At 41.3% G+C, this 13,509-nt stretch overlaps 1 protein-coding gene across 1 annotated transcript in view; it reads left to right on the top strand.

Moving 5' to 3' along the window:
- The window catches only part of LOC123657508 (transmembrane protein 94), a 35,986-nt gene that overhangs the window by 9,833 nt on the left and 12,644 nt on the right, over nucleotides 1-13,509 (top strand). Inside the window, exons 10-15 of the mRNA XM_045593048.1 lie at nucleotides 337-460; nucleotides 7,161-7,295; nucleotides 8,226-8,371; nucleotides 8,626-8,768; nucleotides 10,347-10,423; nucleotides 10,680-10,879. Of these exons, the coding sequence (XP_045449004.1) occupies nucleotides 337-460; nucleotides 7,161-7,295; nucleotides 8,226-8,371; nucleotides 8,626-8,768; nucleotides 10,347-10,423; nucleotides 10,680-10,879 (825 nt within the window). The remainder of the gene's footprint in view (nucleotides 1-336; nucleotides 461-7,160; nucleotides 7,296-8,225; nucleotides 8,372-8,625; nucleotides 8,769-10,346; nucleotides 10,424-10,679; nucleotides 10,880-13,509) is intronic.

Raw genomic sequence — 13,509 nt, 5'->3', positions numbered from 1 at the left:
AAAGTGGGATAGGGCGAGGCGCGCGGAAGTTGAGAGGGAGATATAAGTTAGTGAAGATACAAGGAGCTCACTCTTTTTTTTTAAGTTTACTTCTTAAAGATATAAGGCACGTGGTATAAAAAATATGGACAGTAAAATCGTGAAAGTACCGCTGACAGGTCAGAGAGAGTGACGTTTTACAGTGATGCGTGAAGTGAGTTTTTAGTGACGAGCTAATCATTGCACGTTTCATACTTTTTATGGCAAAAAGTCTGTGTATATATATATATGTACTAAAACGTAAAAAGTTTCCGTTATTGCTTTATTAATAAGCCTGAAAAATTTTCAATGTTTTAGTGAGGATCTAGTACCGGTGACAAATAGACGATGTCTGTGCGAATTAGCCAAGCAGATCGGATTCTCTGACGCTGTTGCCGAGTCATATAACGTACAAGAGTGTTTAGCAGTATTTAGACACTTGGTGAGAATATCCGTCAATATTTTATAAAAACGATACTAACGACTCAAATATAGTTCGCGTCATGTAAAAAGAACGCTGAAAGAAACTGGAGGGGGTGCGTTTGCGCATGGGTATACTCGCGCATAAGTACTACTGATTAATTTTTTAATTAGGCTTTCACTCGCGGCTTCGTATAATGGTTATTGGTAGGTACATAAAAAAATACTAGAAATACAAGTGCGAATAATTCGGACTAAATAAGTATAATAATAGCAGCGTTTTACCTGAAAATAAAACGCTTATTAAATACTTACCTTATTTGAAGCTTACTTGTTTGAGAGATAGGCCCCTCCACTGTTTTCCGTCTTATTCACCTCTCTTTCTACCCTATATGTCTGTCTCTTTCGCACACATCCCCACCTACCACCAGGCAAGGCCACGACATTTGATGTAACGGTCGGAGGCCCGCTCGCGTTATTGGATCGAAAAACACCAGGCAGAGTTAAAAATGTAAGCTTCAAATAAGGTAAGTATTTAATAAGCGTTTTATTTTCAGGTAAAACGCTGCTATTAAAAACTTGACCGTTATTTGAAGCTTACTTGTTTGAGATGTTTGTTATCGCCTGGTGGTAGTGGACGCCAATGTGAATGATAGCCACATAAAATAAAAGGAACACAAGAGAAAGGTTCACGAAATGGGATGTGTGATAAAAAACTATTTATTGAAAACCAAGTATACTATATTATACCATATTAACTTTTACAAAAATAAATCTTTTAAGTTCTTCTTTTGAAAGCTAATAGTTAAATAAACTTTAAAATTGGTATTTAATTATTGTAATCGATGTATAACCAAAACAAAAAATACTCAATGTATTTAAAAAGTAATGTGATTCAGTAATTTTCATTAAAAATAATTATAATAATTAAAACGATATTATTTTAACAAAAAAAATCAGTCAATTGGGTTAAATAAACTGGTAACACTACTGTTAGCTGGTTGTGGTTGGATTTCGCGCTTATAAAACCGAGCAAATGTGTTACATGTCTTCCAATTTCCTCGTGATTAAATTTCGTCTAGAGGAAGATTATCAGCCCAATTTCTAGATGCTACCGCTGATCTTACGCTACCAGCCGAGGCAGATATACCAGCTTCTTTCAGCAACGATTTAAACCAGCCGGCAATTACGGTACGTGAGGCTGCTTTAGGTTTGCCTCTGATATTAATGAAAAGATTTGTACAGTTGCAAGCTTAACGTTTCGGTTCAAGAAGTTTCATAGTTTGTTTAACCCAAAAAACTGGATCTAACTTTTTGTTTTCAGAGTTAGAAATCAACCTCCAACCTGACTGCCTATGCTCAGAGCTATCCGTCTTTGACCCAAAAATTGGCCACATCACTAAACTATTATTGTTTTCGACTAAATGCTGTGAATCTATTGAAAGTAATGTTAGATCGTGAATTCGTCTACCGGAGCATAACAACAGTAGCGCCGCCGTATGTCTGGACGTATCGAAAGTATTGTTTTCATCTATGGGCATACTCTGCATGTAATCAACTAGCACGTTGATGTCCCATATAGGAGGCTTTCGATTAGCTGGTTTCTTTAAAGCTATCGACTTGATAATGTGTTTAACTAATGTATGAGAACTTAAGTCAGTAGGCTGGTTCGCATTACAAAGTGTAGCAACTACGGATTTATGTAGTAAAATTGTGTTATAAGACAATTTCTCAATTATATGCAAGTCAGCTAGAAATCTAGCTAATATAGAACCATCCGGTTGAAAAGGATCTAATTTATGTTTCTTAGACTAGCTTAACCATCTATTCCAGGCTGCTCGATACGTTCTGCGAGTTGAAGGACGCCAGGAAGATAAGAGTAGTTGCCTTTGATTTTTACTCCACTCGATTAAATTCCTTGACCACCCCCACACTTCCAGACCTCCAAGGTCATCTCCTGGACTTTGGGAGGTGGAAGGTTGGTCGTTGTATCTATGAGGTTCTGTTCCAGTTTGTATATCGTGTACGGAGCTGCCAGCGCTCGTGACTTTAGATCGGCTCGCCAAAAAACTCGTTCCCAGCGTGGGACCACTATCAGGTACACTCCGATCGCCGAGTTCAAATGAGACAGGACTTTCGGAATTATGTATGGTGGTGGAAATATCCAAGCTAGGCTGTAGTTCCATACTTGAGAAAAAGCATCGTGATATAGGGCTATTGTATCGTTTATCTCCAGTGACACATAGTTGGCTAACTACATGCGCCCGACGAGATGCAAAGAGATCCACTACTGGTGTCCCGAACTTGCGGAATATCTTTTCTACGCAATGTTCTAGGAGATGCCACTCCGGCGGTAGCCGGTGCCTCGATAAATGATCGGCATGGCTGTTGTAGAGACCGGGAATGTGATAAACCGACAGTTGAATCTGATTGAGACTGATTAGGTGAAAAACCCTGGCCGTCAGCTCCAACAGAGGAACAGATCTTGTTCCGCCTTCGTTCCGCAAGTAAGTCACAACGGTGCGATTGTCGCATTGGAGTAACGTCGTCGACTGACGCAGTAGGTAACCTTGGTTCTCTAGAACTTTCAGGACCGCAAGCATCTATCTCCTTGATATTGCAATGTAAGGCTTTTTCTTCGTCGGTCCATGTCCCTGATATTGAATGTCCGTCGATTTGTGCTCCCCAGGCTAGATCGGAAGCATCTGTCGTTATGAAATGGCTCGGCGGTGGTAGGTGAATTGCTGAACACTGATGACAATTTTGGAGCCACCATTTTAGGTCTGTTATAGCTTTTTCTGGTAACTGTGCTACTACTGCAGGCTTGTTCAGTAAAGAGTTGAGGAATATTAGGAGTTCTCGAAAATGCAACCTGCCGTTGGGCACAACAAAACTTGCAAAGTTTAAGTGCCCCACAACACTCTGTAATTCTCGAAGTTTTACTCGTTTGCTTTTCAGCAAAGGAAGTATCTTGCTGGTTATATTCTTCATTTTTTCTTCTGGAAGGAATTTTTTGTTCTTCCAAGGATCCCAAAGGATACCTAAAAAGACTAGACTCTTTTCGGGAACGAGAGCATTTTTCTAGATTTATCTGCCAGCCTAGGTAACGCAGGTGGTCTAGGAGCATTTGTACGTGAATTCGTAACGTGGATCGATCCTGATGGACTATTAAAAAGTCGTCCAGGTACACAATTATTCGTAGACCCTTCTGCCTCAGAATTTGAGCAATCCAATTGGTCAATGAAGCAAATACTTTCGGAGCCGTACTTAGGCCGAAGGGAAGGCAAGTCATTTGTAGCAGTTCTCCCTTGTAAATCAGCCGAAGAAATCGCCTGTGACTTTCTTTTATAGGTAGATGAAAGTAAGCATGTGAAAGATCCACTTTGCACAGCCAATCGTTCTGTTGCAGGAACTCTGGTATTCGAAATACATTTATCAATCTGAATGGTTCGGTTATAACATATCGGTTCAGGGCTTTTAAATTGAATATAGGCCGGTTCGAGCCATCGCTCTTTGCTATCAGAAACATCGTGGACAAGAAACTTGGGGAGAGCTGAGCTTTTTCTAAAATTCTCTGAGATTTCATCTTTTCTATTATCTCCGTCATTGCATCTGATTCTGGAGTGCAATAAGCTACGCTTGTGATGCTGGGGAAGACTAAGGGAGGTTTTTTGCGAAAGGGTATCCGATACCCTTTTATTATCTGTAGTAAAAACTTTGGAGCTCCCATTTCTTCCCACTGGCGGTAGTAATGAAGCAGTTGCCCGGCCTTGAACGTCGAGTCAGTATTTTCGTCTTTTGTTATTGGAGTCGAAGTCGGTTCTATTTCCAGGGCGCTTGCGTTCGTTTTTATTTTGACCTCTGCTGCTCGTGTTACCTCCTCACGAACGAAAGGAACCTCTAGTCGCCTGTGCTGTGCGATTTGTTGCATTTAGCGAAGGTTGTCCCTGCGAGGGACGATTATAGTGATAGCCCTGCGAGGGCTGGTTACAGAAAATACCCTGCGAGGATTGTTGATTACAAAAATGTTGCGAATGAGCTCGGGAGGAGCAGCATCCTTGATTTGTGGTACCCTGCGAGGGCCCATGAAAAGCAGCCAACCCCTGCGAGGGGTGGCGTATTGACCTGCTGGATCCTGCTCGCGAAACAGGGCCAGTATTGGTCTTGTTCAGTGGCATAAAGACTTTTTTGACACCGCTGTTCTTTTGCAGAAATGTAGTGAATAATTCCTCATTAAAAAGGTGCTTATTGGAAGGGGGTATTTTACGTAAGGTGTTTTTCAGCAGTGGGTCACGTACTGAATTAATCAAACCTTGCCGACGCATCTGTATGGCTTCGGCACGATGTCCACAGACTAATTGTAATAAATCCGCAGAAACTTTGGCATATTCACCTTTTGAGAATAAGTCGTTAATTTTATCATGCATATTTTCAACACTGAAATTCGTTTCATTACTAGCCCAGGAAATTAAGTCTTTAAGGCTGGCTTGCAGGGCCTCCCTTTGTTTAAGAATGCAAAAAGAAAGAGCCGCATAAGCTTTATCATTATATGACAAATTACGCAATTGATCATAAGATTTTACTTCATCGTTTGTTTCTAAATCTACAAAGCCCGGTGTGTGGTTGTATAATTTTTGTACTTCTGCATAACGCACTTCAGACCATTCACTTTTATTAAAATATTGAATATCATCAAGAATTTTTAAGAAATGTTGTGGTGTTTTAGGTATAGCAGATTCTTTTAATTTTGTTTCAAAGTCGAAGTTAAATTGAAAAGGCGATTGACTTTGCTCAGCAGGTTGTTCAAATTCGCTATACAAGATACCACTTACATTATCGTCTACAATTGGTTCTTGGTCATTGTAAGAACTTTGTTCGTTGCTAGGAGCACTAAAATTTAAATGTCGGCGCAGTTCGTCTATATCCTGCGTTAATTTATCCAGGCGGTTCTTATCATAACTATTTTTTCCTCCCTTCCTTTTTTTACCATGCTTGCGTTTACGGCGACGAGATCGTTTTGCTTTTGCATCGGAAGATGATGTAGACAAACTTGAACTACTACTACTTGAACTACTACTACTTCTTGATGACGTGCTACCCACTGACCTGGCTCTTTTAGATTTTGAAGCATCCGTGGGCTTAGTACACCGTCTATCTTCTGCTTGTTGCCGTGTCTCACGCGTTGACGTTGCACTTGTCGAAGCCAATGCAGGAACGTACTCCACATTTTGCTGCTCATCGATAAAGTCGTCCATCCTATACAAATATTTCCGATAAATACATACTTTAAAATCACATGTATGGCTAAAAAAATAATAAGAGACGGGTAGTAAAATATCGCCTTGAAAAATCTTGTTATAACATTTTAATAAAAATAAAAATTTTGAGGGTAGAAAGTAACATGTACAATCAAATTAACTTTTGCTTTTTAATGACTAATTAATTTGTACCGAACGATAAAATCGTTATATTATTCTAAAATCACTCAAAAACTCAAAGCTGTACTTACATTTCACCGCAATGAACCCACCTTGAAGCACAGAAGATATTTTACACTTACGTTCAACCAGAATTTAACACTTTTGTAATACGCAGATAAAGGTGGTATCTGACTTCCTTTCTCGACGGAAAACAGGACGCCAATGACGCGAGCGGGCCTCCGACCGTTACATCAAATGTCGTGGCCCTGCCTGGTGGTAGGTGGGGATGTGTGCGAAAGAGACAGACATATAGGGTAGAAAGAGAGGTGAATAAGACGGAAAACAGTGGAGGGGCCTATCTCTCAAACAAGTAAGCTTCAAATAACGGTCAGGTTTTTAATTATCACTTTACAAAATCACATTTTTTTTTAAACAAAAACAATAACAAATTTTTTAGTTATTGAAATGTCGTATTCAAAAATATTAATTATCTGTACTCTCGATATTCGTATCTCAATAGTTTTTATGTGTTTAAAATGATAAATTGATATTTGTTTTTTAGTGAAATAAATAGTAAATGGAGAATTTTGTAATTTAAAACTTTTGTGCGCGATAATATTTTGAGTCGACGTCGAACTGTCCAACCAATAGCACACCGGCAAGCATGCGACACCTGATAAACACTCCCGTCCCCTACCCCGTACCACCAAATAGACCGATAAATCGCTTCTGAGCAGCTTCAAGGCCAGCGTTCTTTTTACATGACGCGAACTATACTTAATACAGAAAAAAACATGGCTTCCAAACATAGGCAAAGTTTTAAATACACGAAAATGCAGAAAATATTTTAGCTAAAACAAATATGACTATTAAAAATTGAAGTTCTAAAGGCGACTTCCAAAGTCAGCCTCCAATAACATTTGCTGGTGTATAAGTAAATCTTTGCCTCATGTGATAAGTGACACAAGTCAAAAATCATTACTTTACAGAAGAGCAAAAACAAAGATAAATTAACAGAATTGCCTAGAAATTTATTTATTTATCTATTCCATCATCTCACAACTAAGATTACAGGATATTATCGTAATGCGTTAGTGTCGTTGTCATATTAAATACATATCATATAAAGATAAAAATACAATAATTGACATCACATTCAATTCCATTGAGTCATTTAACTAAACAAAACTAAACCAAACTAATAATAATTGGTTAAAGTTTAAGAAATCATCATGATTCTGATGTTCTTAATATAGTTCTTGAGACAGGACAACGTTTGCTATTTTTATATATATTTTTCAGCAAGCAGATACAATAAGAAGGGAAACTCGCTTCATGCGTTCGCTACATCTCAATACACGAGTGAAGGTACCGCTGCCGCACATGTTAGCTGTTATTGTTAAAGATCAGTCCAATCAACTCCAAATGCTTACACAGGTAACTATCTATCTCCTTTTAAGATAATTAAGATATTAATATATTATTAGGGAACGTACCCATACCCGTTTTTACAATTTTAACCAGCCCCCCCCCCCCCTCTGGTGACCACCCGTGGTATTTGCTAAGACCTCCCTCAAGTTTTGACGCTGTAATTCAGAAGTGTAGAAGTATTGTTTCAATAATTTTTTAACCACACATCACTGCTCGGTATACTGTCAGTTATTAATCAGCTGACATCCTAGCATATGTGTGTCAGTGTTGCCACTTGTAAGTTTAAAAAGCGCCATTATATTTTAATTTTTTTTATATTTGAATATAGCTGAAAAATAGGTGAGATTTTTCTAGAGATTACTACTAGATTGACTACGTGACGAAAACCTAAAATCCCCCTCCCCTGAATGAGTCACGTAGTATGGATACGCTCCCTTAAAAAAGTTATTTTGGCTTACGAAAAGTTGGGGCTATCTGGTAGAAATGGCTACTTTGTTTATAAGACAGTCCATTGTACTACATAATATGTAACTGTCTTGAAACTGTAACAATGATTTGTGGTGTTCAAAAAATAATACGTTCTACATTTTTTTGCACAAATTTCATATTATGCTGTATACTTGATGAAAATAAAAACCTTTTTCTGAGTATATTAAAATTTTAAGACAACGACACTAATCTGAAATTAAGATTTTGATAAATGTGTCTTGATACTTAAGTTTTGTTTTTATTTTAAATTGTTATCCCTGGCTGAAATCCAATAAAAACTTAACTTATTATTTATAGTCTCAAAATGGATATGTACCTTCTAAGAAACCAAACTTTACCATTAAGATACAAAAATTAAATGTTATCAGTCCAAGCATGACCAATATTGGACGGATCAGTTGGTTTTGTCACTTTGGTCGCCTATCACACTCTTGTTTATATTTCCAGGGCACCGCTGACATAATTTTAGACTCTTGCGTGGATTACTGGAACGGTCGGGACTTAACGCCTATATCGCCCTCCGTTCGCAAGAAGATCATCGACTTCTACCAAAGAAATTCGCTAACGGCCTATTGCACTGCTTTTGCTTACAAGTACGTTAATTTAGATTAGGTACAACAATGAAACTCCTCTTTTGTGACTAGTTTTACTTCAAATTTACTCTTAGCAGACTACTGTATAGTTCCATACTCAAAAAGTGTCTAGCATTGTCATGCGTCTGACGCACGATCTGCACGCATGAGCTGTAACAAGTAGATATTTATATTTTAACGCTGTAACTGCTACGTTTTTTGTACGTCAAAATGCCGCTTCAACTATCGAATCTTACCGGGTCGTGGTCCGACAGGCCGCTGACGCGCGGAGTGTCGCAGGCGCTGGCGGCGCAGTACCTGGAGCTGCCACCCGACTGCCGCGCGCTGTACGCGCACGTGCCGGCGCGCGCGCCCGCGCCCGCCTGGGACGCCGGCGCGCTGCACTTCCACTCCACCGGTACGTGTCCGAGTGGAGTGTCGCAGTACCTGGAGCTGCCGCCCGACTGCCGCGCGCTGTACGCGCACGTGCCGGCGCGCGCGCCCGCGCCCGCCTGGGACGCCGGCGCGCTGCACTTCCACTCCACCGGTACGTGTCCGAGTGGAGTGTCGCAGTACCTGGAGCTGCCGCCCGACTGCCGCGCGCTGTACGCGCACGTGCCGGCGCGCGCGCCCGCGCCCGCCTGGGACGCCGGCGCGCTGCACTTCCACTCCACCGGTACGTGTCCGAGTGGAGTGTCGCAGTACCTGGAGCTGCCGCCCGACTGCCGCGCGCTGTACGCGCACGTGCCGGCGCGCGCGCCCGCGCCCGCCTGGGACGCCGGCGCGCTGCACTTCCACTCCACCGGTACGTGTCCGAGTGGAGTGTCGCAGTACCTGGAGCTGCCGCCCGACTGCCGCGCGCTGTACGCGCACGTGCCGGCGCGCGCGCCCGCGCCCGCCTGGGACGCCGGCGCGCTGCACTTCCACTCCACCGGTACGTGTCCGAGTGGAGTGTCGCAGTACCTGGAGCTGCCGCCCGACTGCCGCGCGCTGTACGCGCACGTGCCGGCGCGCGCGCCCGCGCCCGCCTGGGACGCCGGCGCGCTGCACTTCCACTCCACCGGTACGTGTCCGAGTGGAGTGTCGCAGTACCTGGAGCTGCCGCCCGACTGCCGCGCGCTGTACGCGCACGTGCCGGCGCGCGCGCCCGCGCCCGCCTGGGACGCCGGCGCGCTGCACTTCCACTCCACCGGTACGTGTCCGAGTGGAGTGTCGCAGTACCTGGAGCTGCCGCCCGACTGCCGCGCGCTGTACGCGCACGTGCCGGCGCGCGCGCCCGCGCCCGCCTGGGACGCCGGCGCGCTGCACTTCCACTCCACCGGTACGTGTCCGAGTGGAGTGTCGCAGTACCTGGAGCTGCCGCCCGACTGCCGCGCGCTGTACGCGCACGTGCCGGCGCGCGCGCCCGCGCCCGCCTGGGACGCCGGCGCGCTGCACTTCCACTCCACCGGTACGTGTCCGAGTGGGACTAGCCCGACAGTCTAACGTGCGCGCCGCTTGCGGTGTCCGACGAGTGGGAGTGGCCCGACAGCTTCACGTACGTGGCGTGCGGTGACTGACGAGTAGGAGTGGCCCGACATCCGCACGTGAGTGGCGCATGTGGTGTCCGACGAATGGGCGTGGCCCGACAGCCTCACGTGCGTGCCGCATGCGATGTCCGACAAGTGGGCGTGGCCCGACAGCCTCACGTGCGCGCCTCATGCGTTAGCTGACAAGTAGGAGTGGTCGACATCCGCATGTGCGCGCCGAGTGCGATGTCCGACGAGTGGGACATTGTGGGAGTTATCATTCATATCATTTTTTGTCATTTCATGTATTAAATACGACAACGACACTAACGCATTACGAATAATATCCTGTAATCTTAGATGTAATATGATGGAATAAATTAATAAAATAAAGTAAAATAAATATGTCACTGAAATGTCTTACGTGCCGTAAATTTTAGTAGTATAAAAATCTTATAATATTTTCTTACTTAAACTATACTTTACAGATTCATTGTTGTTCAACGAAGTGACAGACGACGATGTCAGTGATGCTGACGGATATTTCGACATGCAATGTAATCAGGTACAAATTTTGTAAGGTAGTTATACTGTTTACTTGAGTAGACTAAACTAGGGCCTGTAAATGAACTTTTTTTTTTGCCTGGCTCTTTCCCATTTTATTTATGGTCGGCCTTGTAAATGAACTATTGTCTGATATTGATCACTCACTCTCATAAATAACCGTGTCATATCGTCATGGATAAATCACCTTCAGCAATTTCTTTGTTCCTTTTTAGTAATTGTTGACAGACGTACTATTAGAAGATATTACGTTCCAGGTGTTCATCGGCATGGTGACGATGCAGTACCAGGCGCAGAGTGACATGGTGGAGCTTATCGAGCGATTGGAGCGCGCCTGCATTCGATTCGTACACTTCAGCAAGGAAAATGAACTGCGCTCGCGAGTCTTCAGCGAGAAGATGGGCCTCGAGTCTGGTTGGAACTGCCACATCTCGCTCATGAGCGAACACACACACAGGTAACCTATAGCAGCATGACATCCGACGAAATAAATACAAGTTCTCCATGGTTGCAAGAACATTTGTTCTTGCATTGTTGTTGCAATTGAGGGTAAATCAAAAACTTCATTAATCGAAGTTTGCCTATATTAGGAGCACTCTGCTTAAGGGCTTGTTTATACAATTCGCTTTCATTCCATCCTGCCTTGATATAAATTGAGCGGTAGACTACTGGCTTAATTATTAATTAATTTTACATAGAATAATAAGAGATGAAAGATGGAAAATTTTCTAAAAATGACTATCAAATACAATTATTAAAATGTTTTTTCTTCCAAAATTATTGCACTACTTTTCAAATGAAAAAAAGATATAGTATAATTTTTACAAAAGGACTTTTTTTACTTGTTTTGTCCAAAACACAATTTTTTAAAGACTGCTCTGTGATCACTTCACGTTAACAGTAACTCTCAAGTAGTGTTGTATTCCTGTGGTATGTAAGGTAGCAAGGGATCCGGGGGAGGGGCATTGGAGTGTTGCCAACCTCTATAGGCTACGGTATCCGCTTACCAACTGGCGAACCGCAAACCTAGTGATTTTAATTTTCATATAAACACTGATGGTTCTACTTAGAGATAGAAGAGGAATGGAAAACACATGCTTAAAGCAATTTGGTTGAAAATATAACTCTTGGACGGGGCATAATAAAATGTTGCTGCAAATTTTATCAATTTGGAGGGTACATCTTACAAAACTTGGTTGATTGAACACACAACTAACATTTTTTATACATAATGAATAAAAGAGTTAACATATACATTCATCACTCACATATAACACGAAACATATTATGAATAGTTTATTATTTCCATTATGAATGAGTTTTGATAACCTTCTTAGTGTTCTGGATGTTGTGAACTATAATTTGTTTTCTAATGAATATGTACTAGGTTTAATATGTGTTAATCTTTGTCTTTTGTTTTTTAAATTTCGAAGTTAAATATTGCATAGTCGCCATTTATATTGCTGAAAATTTTTTTCAAATAAAATCAACTACCTATATGAAATAGGAAAGAAAATTCTTAAAAACACCTGACATCTGACTCATTTACCAAAATTTGTTATTCGCTGAATACTCTTTCCTTGTACCATCGGGTACCTCCTACTTTTGCATGGTTTTTTGATTTCCTACAAGATATAAGATGCTGTGAACACTAAAAGATGAAAACGAAAATGTATATAAGCTTCTACCTGAACGAACAAAATTATGTTAGCTCTTTGGCTTGTCAAAAGTATTAGCTTGTCATTGCTCGTATTCACATGCTTTCAATAATTTATAAGTGATAAAACTGTCTTCCGATTTCACTTCATACGTATATGTATCAAATCAATCAATATAAAAGCTTTCAATATATTCTTATTGAAATATAAGTGGAAGATAAAATTACTTTAATTACGAATCGACGACAACATGGAGCAGTTATTAAAGATTCATGTTTTATTTTGTAATCGCAGTTTTTCCCATGAAATGGGATTCTATTCCGTGATATATACGCTGTGAAAATTTCCCAAATACCCATTCATATACATCAATATAACTTTGAAGTCAATGCAGTAGTTTTTTGTGTAAAAAAAAACTATATATTTATCCATCCTCACAAACTATATAATTTGTGTGTATGTATAAAATGCTACTAAGGTATACGTTAACGTTGTGTCGACTGCACTAGTCGGTAAGGAAAGGAAGTGTGAAAGAGACAGTATTGTTGACAGCAAGCCGGCATCGCCGCTGTCCTCTCAGATGCTGCGAGGCCGCCATAACACCGCCTCGCAACTCACTAGGCCCGATACGGGCGACGCCTTTACTTTTAGGTTCGTCTATAACTATCGCGCTTTAAGTAATAGCACGCTTGTCTGTTTTGATTGACGTTTTGTTTTATATATTATGACGGTGGGACGAACAGATCATACCGGGGGATGCAAACGAGAGACAATAAATTACACCACATGTTCTGCAGACCATTTTTTAACTATGTACAAAAAATTAGTCGAGTAGAAGAAGTAGCTAAGCGTTAGGTGACCAGAGCTCTTGGGGGAAATTAGGGATAGGGTCGGCAACGCGCTTGAGCTACGGTAATCGCTTACCATCAGGTGAGCCGCACGCTTGTTTGCTGACCTATTTATATCAAAAAAGGCTTTATATATTTTAAAGCATAATATTGCTCAAATCCAAAACTTCAGAAGTTAAAAAGTATTTTTAGCGAGAAATAAAACAAAATGTCAAATCAGCCGAGACGAAACTAATGCACGTGTATCTTTTGTAAAAATAATAAAAAAAAAAACATAAAATATTAGTATAAGAAAATATATGTATAACAGAAGTACAATGTATTAGTTACGTAGAACACTTTCCTTGACATGGCGCTTCCTATTTTCATTTTATATTACTGAGAAAAATAATGTCAACTTAAAAATCTGGAGCAGTTCTACTGGGCAAGTATTACCTTACCCTTGCTGTTGCATTCATAGGCCACGGTAAACGTTTACATTTATTTAATTATTTATCAGGATGACCGTACACTTATTGACCCTCTCTTTTTACACCATACTTGTGGTATAAAAAAGATGGAATAGAAAAATGGGAAGTTAA

This window comes from Melitaea cinxia, chromosome 10, assembly GCF_905220565.1.
Source record: "Melitaea cinxia chromosome 10, ilMelCinx1.1, whole genome shotgun sequence".
NCBI lineage: Eukaryota > Metazoa > Arthropoda > Insecta > Lepidoptera > Nymphalidae > Melitaea > Melitaea cinxia.
This window is presented reverse-complemented; position numbering and strand designations above follow the sequence as displayed.